The 22,035-nt window shown below is 35.4% G+C and overlaps 2 protein-coding genes across 2 annotated transcripts; one reads left to right on the forward strand and one right to left on the reverse strand.

The window, feature by feature from the left end:
• Positions 1–570: 570 nt before the first annotated feature.
• On the forward strand, positions 571–6,677 carry LOC109057694 (protein FAM167A). The gene is made up of 4 exons (XM_019074927.2): positions 571–681; positions 3,097–3,241; positions 3,344–3,685; positions 5,732–6,677. Exons 3-4 carry the CDS (start codon positions 3,347–3,349, stop codon positions 5,993–5,995), a joined length of 603 nt encoding a protein of 200 aa, XP_018930472.1. The 5' UTR covers positions 571–681; positions 3,097–3,241; positions 3,344–3,346; the 3' UTR covers positions 5,996–6,677.
• A 3,531-nt stretch (positions 6,678–10,208) lies between these two features.
• On the reverse strand, positions 10,209–21,114 carry LOC109057691 (cerebral cavernous malformations protein 2 homolog). Its single transcript, XM_042777579.1, has 10 exons — positions 20,775–21,114; positions 15,688–15,864; positions 14,704–14,787; positions 14,436–14,617; positions 14,171–14,303; positions 13,808–13,943; positions 13,537–13,594; positions 13,314–13,455; positions 13,018–13,156; positions 10,209–11,855 (listed from the first exon to the last, which is right to left on the reverse strand). Exons 1-10 carry the CDS (start codon positions 20,802–20,804, stop codon positions 11,569–11,571), a joined length of 1,368 nt encoding a protein of 455 aa, XP_042633513.1. The 5' UTR covers positions 20,805–21,114; the 3' UTR covers positions 10,209–11,568.
• Positions 21,115–22,035: the final 921 nt, after the last annotated feature.

A 22,035-nucleotide genomic window follows, 5' to 3' on the forward strand; every position in this document is an offset into this window, starting at 1 on the left:
ACCGTAATAATACTGATAAGAGTGACCATTTTGTTCGCTATAATCGTGATAAGAAATTTTAAGAAAAAAGAATATGACTAATGCAAGTTTGATTATCAACATTCTCCACCAGAGGTCACACAAACATAGCATAAGTTAATACAAGGGCATCAATAGACCGTTTAAATATTAACCATTCATGCATTTCCAGAGTCTTGAATAATAAGTATTTGGAAATAGACCTGATGATATCGCGACAAAATGTGGTCTTTTACTTTTCTGGAACTTTTCTGGACCTTCTATGTTTTAAAGAAAATGAACTGCATATTACTTGCATTCTCTGAATGATATTTTTGAAGTTCTATAAATAAATATTTAGAATATGGAAGCAGATCTAAAATGGGCCTTGTAAAATGTTTGATAAAATAGCTTATTATGATCATTAATATTCCTTATGTAATTGTTTAACATGATGCAAGGGTACAAGTGTTTTAGAGGAGTGTAAAGCTGTGAAAGATGCTGCTGTACTCGCGCTTTGTGCAGTTTCTTACCGTCTCCACGACAACCACAACCTGACGCAACTTACGCCCCTCCTCCATCCAAGCCTCTCATCTCATTCAAGAAACAAGTGTGGAGTAAGAGCAGTGTTATATTGTGCTCTCCAGCTGTAGGGGCGCAAGTGCCTGACAAACTTCTATGAAGGTAAGAATCATCTTTTCTTTAATACTATCTGCATTAAGAAAACTGTCCAGTCTCTCTAAAGTCCATATAAACTAGATAAAATATTCAAACGTGCTAATACTTTGCCTGTCCCACAGGGTGCAGTAAGTTTTAGATGACTTTCAACAGCCTAAACGACTTTTCTACACAGGATGCATCTGCTTCATGATGTTTCATTCTAATCAGTTGCATTCACTAGCCATGAATAGGTTGACTGAGATGGTGCATTTTAAAGTAAAAACTTTTATGAAGTTATATTGTCTTTAAAAAAGAAAAGCAAACAAATTTCATGTTTCTGAATTGTCTAGACAAGAGTTATTCAGCACCCAAATAGGTTTTCATTTAGTCTGTATTTACTTGGGCTCAGTTAATCATTGCTATGTGACGTGTAATAAACAAACTATTTGGTAATAATCAAAGAAATGTTTTTACATGTTGTTACACAACTAACAGTGTCAACGGAAAGTTATTAGTCATCAAGACCAATAATACTGGTCATGGTATTGAGATTCTGGCCAGAATAGTTCATTTTCACTCTAAATAGCACAATTATTTTATGCTGAGAAACCAAGATTTGCACTCCAGATATACGACAGTAGGGTTCACCGCATCTAATTAGACATGGATACATGCAGTCATGCTTCCAAACTGTCTGTTTGGCCCAAATAACATTTAATATGTCTGGAAAAGGAGATTTTTTCCCCCCTTGAGAATGATATGCATTCTAAAACATTACACTTTGTGGAAAGAGACAGCACTCAAAACCAATATTATTCATGAAAAGAGAATAAAAAAGGTCGAAATTTTGCAGGTTATTATATTACATTATAATAAGTACATACTATGTACATGCAGGACAGGACTGAAAAATAAAGTGCTACCACATTATATTATATTTTATTGTTTTATTTATATTTTATTATATCAAGTAAGTGCAAAAGCAAAACCTGCAAAACTTTTATATATATTCATGCTGCAATTTGTTTCTTACATTCCATAAAGTATTTCCATTCTCTTTGTGGAGTCTCAGCCCTCATTTCACCACGAATTATCATTAGTTGCCTCATATTTTAAAGTCTAGGTATTTAGTCCCTAAGAAGCATATTTTGTCAGACTGAAGTGAGAGTGGTCTGGGGTAAATGGATCCCCCTGTGAGATGAGTCACGTTACTGCTGCCACACACAGAGCTGGAAAAGTGCGGGAGGCGGAGCAAAGTGCTCAATGAGCCGAGAGTTTAGGAGTGTGATTAGTCCCACAGCCATGTGGAGGTTAATGTGAGGCCAATTAACAACCAGCACATGCCTCTTATGTGAAGAACACATTCCTAGAGCAGCTGGGATGATGAAATACATCAAGGCACTGTGCCAAACTCTATATCACACATATATTAGACAGACAGCTTTGCGGGAACGCATTCAAAATATGGGTGGTCCTGAGATCAATTACGTTATAAGCACAATGCTGATGCTTTGGTGTGAAACAGAGCTTCAAGTGATTGTCTTCTCAGCAGTAGTTTTGCTTGTCTGTATTAGAGAAATGAGTGGCTGTAATTGAGCAGCAATATATTCTTTGGTGATTGTCACAGGCCTGGCTGCTGTAGTGAGGAGTGCCATTTAGTTCTTTAGAGCAGACAGTCTTCAGTGCTGCTGACTCATATGCTGGGCTTAGTTGCTATGGCAACCGCCAGCTTTCTAAGATCCACAGTGTGATATGAGGCATGGGTGGAAATCGTCCATGTGATCAGTAAACTTCCCATTTTAAACCATACTTTACCTCCAATAGCTTATGGTTTTGCAAAATTAAAACCAAATAAACTATCAAATACATAATTTATTTTTCTTCTCACCTAAACAAAAAAAAAAAAAGTTGTCATGGTATAGTTTATTAATAGGTATTGACATCTACAAAACAAATAAATAAAAAAAAAGTGTAGGAAATAATATATTACTCAGAAAAGTAATGCACTGTGTTAAGCATGTAATTTTGACGCTTCTTTTAAAACACTCCAATAATCTTTTATTTACAACTTAAATATTTTATTTCAAACTCAATCACTTAAAAAGTATGATCAATTAGTTTATTTTCTTAAAACGTTTGATTAAACTGTTGAAAGAATAATTATAAATAGTTATCAATAAAAATAATAAATATATTATAAATATTTAAACCTGGTTATTATGCATCTTTTATCGTTTATTGGGACTATGACATACATTACTGGTTTCATTTATGTATGACTGACAAGTGTGCATCACATTAAGTGTATTACTTGTTTATGTTAAAACTGTCAAATTGAAAAGTATGGATGTTTTATATGCTATTAAAATTGATAAATCTTTAATATTAGGCCTTAAACCTTAAATGATAAATAGGTAACCAGGTTTGTTTCGATTGAAGGAAAGGACCAAGAAGCAAGATGTATGAGGACGGCTACGCTATGGAGATGATACTGCTGGAAGAATAGAAGCTCAGTATCTGCATTGTTGATTTATTTTATAGTCCCACAGACACAACATCCTGGTTACTGCAAGCAAATCCAAAGGTCTACTGTATCTTTATTAATCAAACAAGGCAATGACATCACCTGACCACTTAAATTGATTTTCACTCTTTATTTTCTCGACACTAACCACTTCCTCAAAAGGCCATGGATGCCAGCTCAATACCTCAGATTAATATAGAGGACTATGATGGCCTTGAGGTTGCCCCAGATGATCATTTGAGAAACTTGAAAGCACTGACTGAGAAGCTCAGACTTGAGACCAGAAGGCCGTCCTATCTTGAGTGGAAGGAAAGAGTGGAAGCTCAAAGCTCCAAAGGCTTAGCCGTGTCAGAGGGCTCATCAGAGCTGGAGAAAAGTGCTGGACTGAAGCCCAACGTCACACCTCAGAATTCCCAAGTGACTGCAGGAAATGCCCTGATTTCCAGAAGCCTTGGAGGGTTTGATAATATTGACGAGGCTCTTGTTTGGCTTAGAAAAGAACTGGTAAGTCAAAATGTTTCATCATCTCCATTTGTTGACTGAAGTTAAATGGCATTATTTCTGAATTTAAATAGCATACAGTTCATTTTAATATTTTTTTGAGAAATATAAAGCCAAAAACATCAGGGTAATAAAATTAAGTATTTAAAAGGATGAAATTATTGAAAGAAAAGCTCATTGCATAGACTGGCATAATCTTTTCATTATTATTATTTATTAAAATAAGTAATTTCTATAAAAAGTCCTTTCCTTTTTTCTGCCAAACATTCATATGCTGTCCATCATTTGTTTGTAAGTGTCCTTGGGTTCTTAAAAGGCGCTGTATAAATAAAATGTGGTATTATTATTATTAACCAGCATGAACACATTTGTATAAATAAAAAATACCTTGAAAAATAGATTTTAAAAACTTGATTTTTTTTCAGTAATGATTATCAACGCTCATATGTGTAGGTTTTTTTTTTCTTAATTTTTTTTTAATTAACACAACTCATTTTAAACTGTCATTTTAAAGTATTTTTAATAAGACTGTCTTTACCATAGACGCTTGTATTGGTCATTACAATATTCGCACAAATTAGATTTTTCAAAATACTTTCTGCTATTTTGCAGTTGTCTTTCTATGAAGGAAGAAAATGAACAGCATCTCCATTAGTTAGCTAATTTGAATGAAACAATGGAGTGAATGCACAGGCCTTCATTACCACATCACTACGCAAGATTGCCATTCATGTTAAATTGAGTGGAAAAGATGGTGAGCAGATGAGCATGAGAGGCGATCGCTCTCTGTTCCTCTAAGTGTAATCAGTTCTCTTCCACTCAGCCATGTGGTTCAAGACATACTTTTATGCACAGGCCATTACAGCCAAGGCCACATCAGAAGCTTTTCTTCCATTGCCTTTGCCCTTCTTTTACACAAAGAAAATTGGACACAATAACAAGTTGTAACAAAGCCGGATCTAAATACCAATGTTTATTTAACTGGTTAGTAGCAATTAAGCAGCAAGAGGTTCACGCCAGGCATTTTGCCATGTGTCTGAAAGGTAGAGTAACACCACTGTTCAAAAATGAACTAAAATTAAATTAAATTGAACAAAAGTGACAGTAAAGACATTTAAAATGTTACAAAAGATTTATATTACAAAATAAATGTTCTTTGAATTGTATAGCCATCAAAGAAACATGAAAAAAAATTCATGTTTCCACAAAAATATTTAGCAGCATAACTGTTTTCAGCATTAATGATAATAACAAAGGTTTTATGAGCACCGAATCATCATATATGATTTCTGAAGGATCACATGTGACACTGAAGACTGGAGTAATGACTGCTAAAATGAAACTTTGTCATCACAGTGTAGAAACAATTTTCATTCAGAAATGGCTAGTAATTTTCACAATTAATAACAAAGAGATTGCAAGTAACATTGAATTAAATGTGAAATTTTGAGGAAGAATAACTAAAAGCGTAATTTATTGTAAAAAGTATTCAAATGTTAGAAAACAGTAAAAAAATAAAAAATAAAAAAAATAAAAAATAAAAAAAAACACTAACAAAATAAAAAACTAACATAAGAATAATTTGATTTTGAAATGAAAATGGCAGATCAAAATGATGCTTTTTCTATGGTTTTGTCTCAAATTTTTTTAAAAGTCATATATGCTGGCTGTCAGTAGTGTTGGTAGAGAGCATAAAGTCTGATTTTAACATACAAACCATGACGATGACTCTTAACAACTACATACAAAATCACAGTTAATACAAAACCACACAAAGTAACTTTAAAGATCAACAAACACAACAACACCAATGCAAACAATGCAGTAAACAGCAAAACAGTGAACAGTAGAGTGAACTCTGCAGGAAAGGGGGCCTTGAGGGCCAGAGTTAAGAATCCCCAATCTAAACCTTTGACTGTGTACAATAAGTAAATACTGTCTCATAATGTCTCAGTAAGTGCTTCATACTATTCACTATGAAATTAGAGGAGGCACAAAGTCATATGATTAAGCCTTAATGAGTTTCTCCTACCTGTTATTCACTGACAGATGGAGATGCGCATCCAGGACCAGCAGTTGGCCCGCCAACTTATGCGACTACGCGGAGACATCAACAAACTCAAAGTGGAGCAGACATGTCACCTGCATCGCCGGATGCTCAACGATGCCACCTTTGGTCTGGAGGAGCGTGATGAGCTGTCGGATCTTCTGTGTGATGGACCCGTCACTCCAGGGTTTGGCCTCTCTTCACCACTGCGCCTCATCGGTGTCACCAAGATGAACATCAACTCCAGACGCTTTTCCCTTTGCTAGCCATTTAACAAGTGACCCAACTGCAAAAGAAAAGAATCAGGGAGTCAAAATTGACTACTCTGGTAGTCAGTGTTTAAGTGAATAATCTTAGACAACTGTTTAGGAACTCATAAGAACTGTTGTCACAGAACATCCTGTGCCTCTTGCTCTATGTACTTGTGCCAGTGAAACCTTTTCAGTTAATCAAATGAACAATAGACAATGACTTCTAAAAAATGTCTGATCCACTAGCCATGGCTCTATGCCTTAGATACAGTCCTTTTTGTGGTCATGAGATATCAACTGATGTCACTTACCACACACTGCTGGCTCTGTTTCAAAACCTTGTAAACTATCAAATATGCACCCTTTGATGCGAAGACACGAAGCCTCCCAAAACACATTGTTTTAGCCAAATTCTAAAGCAGCATTTTTTGGAACAGAGCTATAGCCTTAATTCTGTTTGCTTTTGTATGAAACAAAATATCTTGAGCAGTTTTACATCGATCTGCAAGTTTGAACTCTATCCTAAGATTTTTTTGGTTTAAATATATTAATTTTATATGGAAGAATGCACCAATATCTTATAAACATGACTCGTGGTTAGATACAGTAAAGCTATACCTGGTGTATTATGCTTGGAATGTACAGTAAAGATTGCATTTGTTATGTACAGTATAATAAAATCCCAGTCTGAAGATCATCTTTGCAAACATGCTTAAAGAAACACGGAATGTTTCTGTTAATTCATATATATAATCCTGAAATAAATGTTTTACAGTACATTGCTGCTAAGTTAGGATGTTACTTAAAAGGGATCAGGAAGGCTCATCCTTTTACCGCTTTGTTTAGATTGAGCTGATGCCAATCTCTAAGTATGTAGCCAATTACTCTTAAGTGGTTCCATTTTGCCCAATTTGGGAGGAGCATCTCAGCTGACCTCCATCATTCAAATGACATGTTTTCAACATATGTGCAAAGACTACGTTAATAAGTGCCATTAATACACTCAATTTCCTTATTTGGGGATGTTTAGGTGCTTCCTGTTTGTTTAAACACTGGGGTATTTTGGTTCACTTGGTTTTCTTTTTGATCTTGAACATTTGCAGTAATTTTTTAACGAATGTGAACATTGTGCTGGCTAACTCAGTCAGAACAACAGGCCTACCTCAGAGAAAATGTCTTGGCTTTCTCATTCACGTTTCTTCAAAAGATGGAGTGAAATCAGCCCTGAACAAAAGCTGAAAGGATGTCCTTTTTCAGGAAGGTAGTTTTTCACATCCTTTCACAATGACTGAATTTTGTGTACATCCAAACCATCCTTGATCAATGATAAACTCCCAAAGCATTCTGGAACTTGACATATTCTGTCTCACAATTAGCAGTCTAGCAAAATATCCACACTGGTGTGATATTGCTTAATCAGATTATATTTTTTCTTACAAAACTGCATGTTTCGTGTAAAGCAATAGAGTGCAACAGTCAGGCTCCGGAAGTAAAAATCCCATTCTTTTTTTCTCTTTAAACACTCTTAGGTACAAAACTGTCACTTGGGTGGTATCCTTTACTAATATGTATATTTAAAGTACTTTCATATAAGTAACATTTAGGGTTAAAACTAAGTTACAAAGACGTACCTTTAAGCTTTTGTATTTTACCGCACCAGTGACAGATTTGTACCTTTCTTTTTCTGAGGGTGTAGGGGAACTGATTTTAAATGATCATTTACTACAAGGTGGTTAATCAATGGCATATGCATTTGTTGAAGCCATTAGTCCACATGATTGCAATCATTTTTAAGTAATTGTGTAAAAAATGACATTACCCATGATTCAGCAGAGAAACCTCTTCTAATCAGAGAATCATGACAAGCAAATTGTTGAGGATCCATCAACTCCCATGAAGCACTGCAAATGATGTAATAGAGTCGCTATCCCTACTCTTTCAAAAACTACTGAAATTTTTAGATGTATGTTAGGGATATTTTAAAAATAAACAATATATTATACAAAATAATTAGTTTCATATTTCTCTGATGTTTTTGAATCCATTATGCAATTTGCAGTGCTTCACGGGATTGCCTTTTTGTCTGATTTTCAAACACTTTTTTGCTTCAAATCAAAGTTGTGATTCAACTTAGCATAGCTGGTTGGTTTGGTTCATGGCTTATAACTTAAGATTTTTTTTTTTTTTTTTTTTAAATCCCTAAGGAAAAAATGAATTGGACAAACACTTCTGAAACCAAGGCTGTTGAAAAAGTGGGTGGGCACTAATGCACTCTATACTGCCTTTATAAGCTATCAAGACACCTGCTGTTTTAGAGCTATTGTCTGCCCCATTCACCAGACAAAGTCAGCTCTAATGAGAGACCGAGTCTCTCTGTATCATTGTCTCCAGTGCAGCTGTCGTGTTGCAATGACATCTAACATGACATAAGCTCCCAGGTCCTTGTTAGCTCAGGATCAGGGTACTGACCTTTAACATTCTTTGTGTGTTCCTATAGCAGCTTATTTTGTCAGGATGTGCTTCTTGGCTACAGTGAGGAATGAGAGTTTTATGCATGAATGCACCCTGGAATTACAGTTATGTGCTGTGTGAGCAAAGTCATGCACCATGTTCATCTTCAAGAAGCGTATTATGTCTGCAGCTGAAATAAACTTTTGGCTCTGTCATTTTAAGGACCACCAATAATGTGATTTCATGTACAGGTGCCAAAGTTCTGGAGCCATGTGTTAATGCCAGTCTGTCTTTGAGGACTCTAAGGACTCTCTAGCACAAAAGAATTAAAAAAGGGCATATTTATAGCACAAGTTTATCTTATCCAAAATTAACCCTCCAGGTAACCTGAAAAAAGAAAAGCCAGTACGCTGTTACACTGTGGGTCACGTTTAATCCTACTTATCGTTGCGTGATAGCTTTGCTCGGATAAATTGAGCAGGCTTATGCCTATGTTAGGGATTCTTAAATGCCTATTTTTGTCAAGGTTTTCACTGCTCATTATTCGTGAGTGTATGTCTTTTAAACAAGAGTGAGGAATTTGGAGCAGTTGAAGTCATTTCCAGGTCTATCTGTCTGTCTGTCTATCTATCTATCTATCTATCTGACTATCTGTCTGTCTGTCTGTCTATCTATCTATCTATCTATCTATCTATCTATCTATCTATCTATCCACAAATGATTAATTTAGGCTAATGATAGTCAATCTGTATTGTTGCTGTAGGTCGAGTGCCCTCTGCTGGTAACAATGTTATATGGCCACCACAATTCAAAACAGTTGCTTTAGCAGAAATTATTTCCTACTCCATATTAAACATCAAATAGCATGAAAAAAATGGAGGGGAAAAAAATCACTTTTTGAAGCAAAATTACCACATCATATCTAGTTAGGACAAGCAGTAAAAAGTGTACATGTTGTGTTTTGTTTTACATCCTCTGAAATGGTTTTCCTTTAAAAACTGAAATAGTTAATCCAGTATTATTTCCATGTTTCACACTGTTCATACTTAACTGGAACACTTTACACCTTTGGAACCAAATGAGAATCAATTACACCTATTCCAGTTCTGGAGCAACACTAAATAATGCAGATTTAAAGACAGTGAAACCTTTCAGAATTAAAAACATAATGTTGCTTAACCCACGGTTAAAACAAGATTAAAAGAAGGCTACATGTAAATTCAAAAGAAGCCCTACGAATACCATAAAATGTGTGCAAATCCATTCTTGTGAAATAACCCCTATAGTTCCTCTATAACGTGCTCAAATGAGACAATAAAAAAGCAATGAAAAAAAAGGTGATCAATGAGGATGTAAGTGCTGCACTTTTTAATAAACTCATACTTCAGTCATGTTCTGTACAGATTACAGAATATTACTTACATCCATGTCGGATGATACAATCAGTGATTCTGCAAGGCACAATGTTAGATTACTGAAACCTCTGAGGAGATACAACGAATGACAGGACATGAATGTAATGCAGTATACTGAATATTGCATTCTCTATCAGCCAGAAAACTGACTTTGTCTACTATCCAAATTTTCCAGGTTTTCAAAACCAAAAATATATAGTGCTACATTTCCTACCTGAAGAAACCCACATGATAATAACTGGGTAATTATAACCAATCCTGGCTGAAACAAATATAAAGGAAGTGAAAAATATATGTAAGAGGAATAACAAGTGTAACAAGAACAATGACCAGTTAATATAAGGGTGTAAAAGGGTCAAATTTTGATTAGCACTTTCAGTGCAGGAGGAAATATACTGCACCTCACTTCCCTCAGGTTACAACACACATAAGGTAATGCAGAACACGCTTTAGGAAGGCCACTAGGCAATGCTCCAAACTGTGTCTTCACACTGATCAGATGTTGCATTACTATTAAATCAGACACAGGACACTGGTCTCACATCTATGGAAGCTTATTTCTGGGACAGAATTTAAAAAAAGTAACCTGCAAATTAACATTTTACAATTCAGACTATTTCTCACAACTGAGCGTTATAAGTTCACAATGGTGAGTAAACATCTAGCAACCAACTTATATATATGTGAGTTTCTGTCTCATAAATCTGACTTTTTCCTCACAGTTCTGAATTGCAAGATATAAACACAAAACTCCGAAAAAAGGTAATTGCGAAAATTAAATTTTCTCAGAATTGTGAGTTATGATTCAACTTTTCTTACAATTCTAAGTATATATATCTCAAAATTCTGACTTTTCGCATAGTTCTGAAGTCAGAATTGCGAGGTATCAAATTCTGAATTGTGAGATATAAACTCACAACTGAGACAAAAAAAACAAACTCAATTTATATATAAATCTCATAATTCAGACTTTTCTCTCAACTGATTTATAAACAAATGTTAAAAAGCAATTTAAAGTTTACATCTCACAATCATCTTTTCTCAGAACTGCGAGTTCATATCGTTTGACTTTCCTGCAATTTTGAAGTCAAAATATAAAATCAGACCTGTGAGATTTAAACTCAATTTTTGACAATTCTGACAAAGTCAATAGCAAGTCTACATTTTTGAATAAAAAGTCTTAATTACCTTTATTTTTGAATAAAAAAGGTAATTATGGTAATTATGATCTCACAATTCAGACTTTTTAAGTTAACATTGTGCAATTATGACTTTTTTCCTCAATTTATATCTTGCAATTCTGAGAATTTCTCAGAACTGTAAGGAAAGAAGAGTCAGAATTGTAAGATAAGATTACCTTTTTTATTGTGAAATAAGCTTCCATACAGATCAGTGTGAAAGAGCAACATCTACCAGCAACAAGGTTTCTTATTAGTGGTAGCAGATACTGCCAATAAACATCCCAGAAGAACAAAACTGCTTTCTACAGCAATATATGATCCTTCTGTCACAGGTCTTAAAAATCACAATTGTCAAATCTGAAAAATCTGCTTGTGTTAATATGGCACAACATATAAAAATAAGGATGATGGCCAGGAAGTGGTATCCATACAGTATCCAAACTCCAGCATTGTCAGATTTGATGGACAGCAATATGGACCAGTGGCCCATGTGATTATCTCAAGTGGTGATTGGCTAAAGCACACTGCGAGTTCTGTGACATCAAGACAACAAGCCGTCCTGGTCCATACTGCTTCCTAACGCTTCAATGTCATTGCTTATGTCTGAAATCATGCGGTCCCATTCATCGCCCTCAGAGGTGCCCATTCCTTCATCCGAACCGCCCGCAGCACCGTTTCCATTTGTGGTGGAGTCTGACGCAGAGCTTGTTGTACGTTTGTAACGCCCAAAGCTGTCCGTTATGATGCCGCGGCCGTCCTTCACGCCGATGGTTTCCAAAAAGTTCTCAAAGTGCTGGCTGTCCTTCTCAGGAATGAAAGGCCGCAGTCCTGGGGTGGAGAAAACTGAAGTGAATTCAACAAATAAAGAAACTCTCTAACATACGTCCATATGAACAAATGATTCTGTAAGTTTCAGAAGTGGACAAGCAGCTGTTCATTATTTTTCAGAAGTGGAGCAGTTTGATTTTTAGTAAACATCAGTATAACAATTTATAATTTAGCACGGAATCGTTTGAACTGTCAGAAAATGAACTTTAATTAGTATAGCAAATACTATTATAGTATTATAGTTATAGTTTTTATTATAGTATTTTTTAACAGTATTTTGCTTAACATTTTTATTTTCAGTTATTTTAATTTCAGTTTGAGTAAATTTGTAATGTTTATTGTCATTTTAATTAGTTTTTGTTTTTTATTATTTATATTTAGCTTTAAACGGGACATGAACTGAGAAATCTTTTAACATATAACATGTCAATGTACTATTAAAAAACATCCTGTAGGTTTTAAAACTCAAAACTTTCTTGTTAGTTTAAAAACAGCTTTTATTGAAACCAAGCTCAGAAAATGACTCGTTTTGGGAATGTGCCACTTTAAGATCTAATAATGTTGCTAAAAAATTTCCATTTAAAACAAGAAAAACCCCTGCTTCTACGTCACTACCTGTTTAGCCCCCCCCACTCATACGCGCTTGAAGTAGGAGGAGAGGAAATATAAGAGAGACGCAAACACAGGATTACTCCACCAACAGAACCATACAGATGACATAAGATTACAAGACACTGTGTAATGTAAGTTATGAAAAATAGTTTTTGAATTACTTTCCTTGACAACATAACATACCTATATATAACAAAAACTCATACGAGTCATGTTGCGAAAAAATTTCCATTTCAAACCAGAAACAGCACAAATGCTTGTGTCAAAAATAGAGCGGGACATCAGTTTATACTGATATATACTGATTAATTATAATTAATGAAAACAAAAGAAGTATTAAAAGTATTAATTATTAGTCTTGAATTTCATCTAATATTAATATTTTATTTCAGCTTTATTTCAATTAATGAAAGCAATTAAAGCATTAAATGCAATTATTAGTTCTAGCTAAAAATAACAACTCTGCATACATTAATGTTCTGGATATAAAGTCAGTTAGCACAAAAAACAGCTGTTCAAGAGAAACTGAACACCCCAACATGTAACTAACCCAGGAGGAGGAACTTCCTGCTGTCTCCGTAAAGCTGACGCAGGTTGATACAGAACTCATGGATGGAGGCTCCGTTTCTGTACTCACGTAACAGTGTGGCAAACTGCTGGATCTCCTGAGATGACAGCTTTGTCCTCAACTATTGCAGAGGATGACAGGAAAACAGTGTAAAAACTGAAATCTGAAATGCATGATGGGATCATTTATTATGCAAAGACTAATTACAGACACAGAAGACAGAGAAACTTACAACAGACATCCAAATGCATTTTTATACACTGCACTCAAACACTTACTGTGGTCATGTAGTCTTGTAGCAGTTCAGCAGCCGTTGTGCTTAGTTCACTGTCACTGGCTGTTATGGTTTGTGGTGAGGCCGGGGTGGAGGAGGGGGAGGGGCTAGAGGAGTGTCCTGCCTCTAGAGAACTTTGGAACGAACTGAGATTGGACAAAAACACAATGATCACTCAATTGATAAAATGGCACATTACTGCAGAGGACAGTTGAAGCAATACTCACAATGTGCTTGTCTCGGCCTCAAACGCTTCTTTGACATCAACTTTGCTCGAGGAGTCTTCTTTATTGGAAAAATAAGGAAAGTATTTAGAAATATTTAATTTTGCTGCATGCTCAGTGTGATATTAAGAGACTAAGCGTCAGGAAACATAAATAGGATTCCAACAAACCACCCCAGATTAATTAGTGAGGTGAAACTGTCTGCGGTCTCTGGTGTTGGACAAGTACAAATTTACTGGGAAATCCCAAAATGATGAAGCTGTTGCCTACTCACCACTGCAGATCGAGAGATGCCTGATGGGTGTTGTGGCTCCATCAAAGATGGCTCTGTCCAGGAAGTCAATGGTGGACTCTGTATAGACGATCTGGAAGACTTGACTGAGTAGAAGACAGAGCTCCTCTGCTGCAGCCTGTAAAACCAGAGTTCACGATACTCAAACCACAGCAGCTTTTATTAACTTCAAAAGTATGAGTACAATGCACAATAGCTGTAGTTTTTGCAATAAACGACTTGCACAAAAACTCAATTCTGTATGGCTTATCAAGACAGTTCAAGCTGGATGTAAAAGATGCAGAATTAGTCACATATTATTTGAACATGAAGAAAATAAGGTCCTTTTAAATGACCAAAGCCAACCTTGTTGTCAACGGCCAGCACAAGCAGGCAGCAGACCTCCACAAGCACAGCCCCGCTCTCAGAAAGAGAGCTCAGAGTGGGAGATTTTGACATCTCTGTACTATGACATGGGGAACCACCGGCCTCATCAGCAAAAAAAAAAAATAATACATATTAAAAAAAAACCAAAAAATAATATTTTTACATACACTTACAATATAAAACTGTCCATTTGTGTGTTCTGTTTAGTTTTTTGTGTAATGCTCATCCACATTACTGTGTACCTGTTTTTAGCACCACGAAGTGGAGTGAGTCGTCTCTGATGTAGGACACAGCTGCAATGTCATGGATGGGTACGCGAAGAATGATGTCTTCTCCGTCACGCCACACAAGCTTCACATTGTATGCGGACAAACTGACAACAGCATCCTGCTCTGATGTAAGCTGCCCTGCCAATTGATGAGACTTCTACAAAAAAAACACATTAGAGAAGCAATGTGGGAATTTATCTTCATATTGCAAAATAAGGCAATGTCATTGACTGTCACTCTTACCCTGGCATTGTCAATAAGCTGCAGAACTTCTGTGCGGCTGGAGGGATTCAGATATCCAGGAACTGAGGTTAGCTGTCCCAGATACTACAATAGTAATAACAACAATAATGATATAGAGCCTTTCTTTAAAAAAAAAAAAAATTATCACTTTACAGAGCATGATAAACAGGAAAATAATATGAAGAACAATTATTTATATAAAAAAATAATGGCAAAAGAAAATAATAGGGACGCAGGGATACACCAAGAAACTGCACTGCACAGTTTTTTTATTTTATTATTATGTTGTTTTTTTGTCTATGGAGTTCTAGAATTTAGGAGCAGCAGTGCTAAATAACCTGCTGCCCATGGAAGTCCCTAATTATTTAGCTAAGAAACTAAGGGAGCGAGGGGAGAAATCACAGGAGTTGATATAATTGTGGGTGTCATCAGCATAACAGTGGAAACCTTGGTGTCTCATTATTTGTTCAAATGGAGGCATAAACTACAAACAGAAGTGGACCAAGTACTGAACCCTGGGGAACGCCACAAGTTGATTAGATAAAGGGTTTGTAAAAAAAACAACTTGCTGCAAGATGGGATCCTGTGAAGAGCTTGTGGCAAACACTGTCAAATGCAGAGCTGGATTCCAGAAGAAGAATATTAAGGTAACTGAAGGTTGAGTCTTCTTCAAGCTCTTAAGTTTGATTGGACACACTGCCTTTGATGCCAACAACAAAAGATACGGGAAGTTCTTTCTCTTCCCTGTTAAAACGTTAAACACCAATTCAATTTCATATGTTAACTAATAACTATGCATGACTATTTGGTTAGCAGCATTTTTTTTGCATTTCCTATGTTTTAGTTTTTCCTAGTCTGCAATCCTACCAGTACAGTTTTGTCCCTTTCTACCTTTGCCAAGCCCCCTGACCCCCCCCCCACCGAAACAAAACGGTAAAATATGAGCACATAATGCAATAGCATAAATTTGAAGGTGAGTAATACCTTAACTTCTTTCTCAATGTAGTCATTGAGCAGAATGTCTGGGTCGATACGGTGGTCCGGGAGAGAGAGGGAGAAGGTGTGGAGGGCCCTGCGCTCAGTAGACTTCTCCAGAGCCTTCTTATCTCTCCCCTTCTCTCCTTTCAGAAACACTCGCTTGAATGGAGACACAATACCTGGCTGAAGAAAGAAAGAGAGAAAGAGGAAATCACATCATGACCAGAGGAAGTCAAAAACCAGAGAGCATTTTTCAGTGTGACCATAAGTTTATGAGTTTGGTCAGTGGCTGGCTTTGCCAAAATAATTCTTGCTGATACACTTCACACTGACATACCGGATTTCCACTGACAACATCTTTGAATTATGTGTTCTGGACTGATGGGGCAACTGTTACTACAACAATCCCAAGCCTGTAAATACATCAGCCTCCATGGAAGTACCAGTTATGTTAAATTAAGTTTAGCAATATGCGGTTTCTTTAAAAAACACACGCTGTTAACACTCCTTTCCCTTCCCATGCACTAATGGCTTAAAAACAACAACATAATCAACTAGTCTCAACACTACATTGGTTTGAGGGCTTTTATGAAACCCTATACCTTTGCAAAGCATAATGAGATCGACATTCATGGAAAAAGGCTGCTACTTACTCTGTGGTAAACCTAACCACTAATGTCAACTTACTATCCAACAAGCTGAAACCTGGAGGCGGACTGAATATTCAGGCAACCACGTTGTATTTCAAAGTCTGTGGATTTGTAATGGTGAACAGCATTCTAAAATTACATTTAAGAAAAGAAACAAGATTTCTGCAAACCCTACCTCTGTCTCCATGATCAGTCACATCGACAGCACAATGGAAACGGGTGGTGCACGACAGCTGTCCTATACAACAGTTGACTACTGTTGTGCGCTGCTCTCAAAACAGGTTGCATGTGGCTTGAGACAAATGAGATGGGGGCAACTCAAAGCAGCAAGAGAAACCACACCCCGCGACACACGCGTCTCTTCACATAAACACTCACGTTCTGCTTCAAGCTATAGTTCATGCAATCAGGGGGAATAGAAACCATTTCCTGTGATGAAACACTCAAACAGACTGTAAAATGGTACGTGAAACTGCCATCTTGCTATAAGTTAATCTCCAATAATGCCATTCTGTTTAAATAACTGCTTTGAGGAAACAAGACTTCAGGTGTGTGTGTGTCTGTAAATATTGCACACTAGTAGGTGGTCAAAATACTGGGCTGGGTAGGAAGTAACTAATAAAGAGGATCTGCCAAAAAGAATTATGCTATGCCATTTAGAGAACAATAACACAAACAATCCAGAAGTCCATTAAAGTTAAGAAGTTAAGAAAAAATCCAACATTATAACTAATTTAGTAAAATTCTAATGTAAAAGCAAATGGCTCTTGACAATAAATAATTATAATTTTATTGTATTAAACATTAATACTGTACTATAAGCATTTTATTATAGGCCTGGGTTTAAATGCACATATCTTTTCATACAATATTCAACAGGGGGCCCGTTCCATGTTTATATCCACCAAGGAGTCTTTGGCCTGAACAAGGTGGAGGAGCCCTGATGCAAAGTATTCAAAAACATCCCATGCAACCTAGAATATCAATGCTAATTCATAACTTTTGATGTTTTCTTGTGCTATTCTGTCTCAGACAAGCCTATTTCTCTCACATACTAAATTATTGAACAGTAAAGGAAGGAGACACTACGGGAGCATCAACATTTCATGAGTCTGTGTCCTGTCAGATCAATGTCAGAAAACAAGGTGCACAGGTGATCCTTACCTGGATTCAAAAGACATACCCTTCAAAAGTTTGGTGTCAGTAAGATTTTTTAAAAAGAAATTAATACTTTTATTCAACAAGGACACATTAAATTGATCAAAGATTGTAAAGACATTTATAATGTTACAAAAGACTTTCAATAATAGTAATTAATTTCAATTAAATGCTGTTAATTTTCTATTCATCAAAGAATCCTGAAAAAAAAAAAAAATTTATCTAGGTTTCCACAAAATAAGGTACAACAGTTTACAGCACTGATAATAAGAAATGTTTCTTGAGCTGTATCAAATCAGCATATTAGAATGATTTCTGGAGGATCAAGGATTCACACTGAAAACTGGACTAATGGTGCTGAAAAATTCAGCTTTGTATCACAGGAATTTTTAAAATATATAGAGGGCTGTGCAAAAAATCGAATGCTCAAAATATTTCTGTATTACTGTATTTCTGAACATAAGGGACTTCGTTCAAAACCATTTAAAAAAATCTCACCGACCCCATACTTTTAAATGGTAGAGTATAGGGCTGTGCAAAAAATCGAATGCGATTTTCATGCGCATCTCCTCAGTAAAGGCGCTCCTGTAATTAGTAGTATATCTCCAGCACGTGCGTTAAGATCAGGGTTGCCAGGTTTTCACAACAAATCCTGCCCAGTTGCTTCTCAAAACTAGTCCAAAACTAGCCCAATCGCGTTTCCAGGAGGTTCCTCGATAAAAATCGCATCCCGGTAAAATTCACATTTTAGGGGCTAAATATCACGTTATTGGTATTGGGGTCGCTTCAACCTGCGGACATGAAAAACAACCGCAGACTTGGCAACACTCGTTCAGGTGGAGCGGCATTTACTACACAGAGCCGTAGTCCACCGACAAGCTACACAAAATCGCTTTCAAAATCGACAAAGAATCGCCTGCTATTTTAAAATCGTAGATTGTCAGTGAATTACGGCTCTGTGTAGTAAATGCCAACCAGTGTTGCCAAGTCAAGCCAAGTCTGCGGTTGTTTTTCATGTTCGCGGGTTTATTTATTTATTATGCATATATAAATACACAAACATACATATATTTTACAAATATTTACATACATTTTAAAATATAATTTATATTATATATAATTATATTAATAGTTTATATCTAAACAAATCATATTTTCCTTAAATATATACTGTGTGTGTGTGTGTGTGTGTGTGTGTGTGTATAATAGTGACCATAATATATATATATATATATATATATATATATTATATATATATATTAGATATATATATATCTATATATATATATATAAAAATAAAAAATAAAATTACAATTCAAAAACACACATATATAATGTGAACAAAATCTTTTATTTTGGATGCGATTAATCATTTGACAGCACTGATATAAAAAGACTTTATTGCTATAAGTTCGATGTTTGGATATTTCACGTTTTACAAAAAGCTGGTGTTTACATTACCAACAAGCAATCACAAAAAATGAATACCAGCTTGTGTTTGAGCTTTGCTAACAGTCAGTCCAATTATACAACTATTTGTACCCTAATTGTGGATTTGCAGTGCATTTTCAAATGATTATTAATATAAAACAAACTGAGTAGACAAACCCATTCACACTATTTCACACTGATTCTGACAGTAAATGACTCAATGCCTCCTCCCTGTGGCCATTTGGGGGAACTGATCCTCTCAGCTAAATCAGACAACCAAAACATTCATTCAACAGTTAATAAGATAGCTGGACTGAAAGCCCATCCTTTGAAAGATTACACATCATCCTACAAAAACTGATTTGCTTTGACTGAGGGAAAGAAAGCATCCGCCACACAGTGGTGATTAAGAGGCAAACACAGACGCTTCCTGTCTGAATCTTTGGAGAACCCAACCCTCCATTCTCCTGTGTATGAGGAGGAAAGTCTGAGCTTAGCATGGAAACACCTCCCCCACAAAAACCCTGATCTGACAGGAAAGGTCACATCATAAGAACTGTGCCTGTGATCCTTCCATTCCTCACATCAGATAACACTGTTCCTGCAGGCTTATTAACTTCATCATCGGATAGATGAGTAATTCTCTAGATCCAAAATAGGTTCAGAGAGGAGAGTTTTTAGGTCTGATAAACTGTACTCTCAGTGTATAAATGGTTCCTTCATTTGAAAAATAATGTTGAAAAATTTGTAAACTGTACCTTTAATTTTGCAACTGATTTCACAAAATCACAAACACAGATTTGTAGAGCCATTCCCACAAATTATAAATCTCTACTCCCTTAGTAAGCTAAAATGCATATGTTATCATTAAAAATAATAATTTACATTTTAATATTTATATTATTTAATATATAATATATATATATATATATATATATATATATATATATATATATATATATATATATATACACACACACACAAACATTTAAAAATAACAAACAGAATTTAACAATCTTTATGCAAAATACTGAGTGTGTGTGTGTGTATATATATATATATATATCCTGCTTAAGTTACAAAATGTGTATTATTCAGGATGTATTTTACATTCTAATTTTAGGTTCAAAACATTGCACTTAAAATACATTAAGATCTACGTTATTATGCTATTTATATATATCTATTATTATATATATATATATATATATATATATATATATATATATATATATATATATATATATATATATATACACACACACATATACACACATACATATATAAATATATATTTATATATACATACATACATGATACATAAACATACATGTGTATATATATATATATATATATATATATATATATATATATATATATATATATATATATACAGATACATATATATATACATACATGATACACACATATACATATAAGACAGAACAGATTAGAAAAAAGAATGATTTTTGGGTCTCAAATATTTTTCATCGTGGGCTCTGTAAATCTCTGACCGAAGTATGAGTGAGAAACTATAAAGCCATAAAGAAACGACAGGCGACAGATATGTAACAATCACAGTAAAGTCACACGCTGAGATTCTCGGCTTCTTTTGGGTCTCAACCTACGCCTCAGTAGCGCGACTAACTAAAGCACCAGCATCTCCCCTACTGACCCAGGCCAGGTAGAGACTCCTCATAATATATTCAGTGATATGAATAACATGTGAGTGTTTTTATGAGGCTGAAGAGAGTAACGCAGCGGTTTATCTGTGGTTAGGCCAACACTTGTCAGTTACTAACCGGTTTGTGGATCATCATCGTGAAATCTCGTAATATTACAGTGTTGACTTACCTTTTTGACTTTCTTTACGTCATCCTCCATCTCTATGTACACATACTCTTCATTTTAACTGTATTAGACGCAGAGCTGTCCACGAGCTCGGTGCCATCTGCCCCACACACGTCACCGGACCGGAGGCGCGTTACCGATCCAAACTAAGAGAAACACCGATCCAAACCACGTGCTCCTGGATCGGAAATAAACAACTGACCTTCTTAATCGTGATAAAAACGGGGATTTATTCAAAGCGGGTCAGAGACCGATAAAATGTCATAAAATAAAACAAAAACAACAAACTTTTCAATCCTGCCGCCATTTTGGGCGTAGGGCGTCTACCCACAGTGCTTTGCGAGACAAACAGAAAACCTCATAAGCGCATACTAATCTACAAATTAATGCATATGGTTTTATTCATAAACTCTGAAAGTTAAAGGTTTAGTTAAGTTAAAGGTTTCTGTTTAGTTTGTTTTATATCGTGCATTTTTACTGTAACTTAATAGTAGGTCTGTTCCTAGTACAGTTGCTCTTTAAAGAGGGGACCGGGGCCCTCTAGGGGCCCTCAGCAAACTTCTCAAGAGGCTACAAGACTTAAATCACATACTTATAACGGTTTACCTTAATTAAAATGGGATACACATCTGAAAATGTTTATTTCGAACATATAAACTGACATAATTTGAATCTGTTCCATCATCAGCATTTGGCTTCACTGCTGGATTTACGCAATTATTTTAGTCTATTGATAGTAACCACCACCAAAGTAACTATTACTTGCTATTGTTACTCATATCCCCCCCCAAGTCCTGAATGTGGTTACATAAGTTATGAATTCTGAATATATTAGAGGTCTTCATACCTCAGTAAATGTTCTTCACGGTAATTCGATGGAAGCAGTTTGATAATAAATATGAATTATTATAATAATAACAACATATCTTTATTAAACAACAATTTGTTACTCTGGGAACTCTATCTCTATCATATCAGTATACATTCACATACACATCTGAACATATACATTAGTATATAACCACTTTGATCTGTCATTGGGCAAGTTCTGCATAAACATAAAGCATACAGTTTTGTATATATATGTACTCACTTTTAAATAATATACTTATTTTTCCAGTCTTCAGTGATGAACAGTCTCGTATATAGGTCTACAGTAAGGCTCAACATGTTCTTTTTTGTCAATATGATATTCCCTTTTTCACCTAAAAACCAAAGTTTACAAAAACAACCGTAGCACCATATGTTGTCAGTATTAGTAATA

Source organism: Cyprinus carpio, chromosome A20 (assembly GCF_018340385.1).
Source record: "Cyprinus carpio isolate SPL01 chromosome A20, ASM1834038v1, whole genome shotgun sequence".
NCBI lineage: Eukaryota > Metazoa > Chordata > Actinopteri > Cypriniformes > Cyprinidae > Cyprinus > Cyprinus carpio.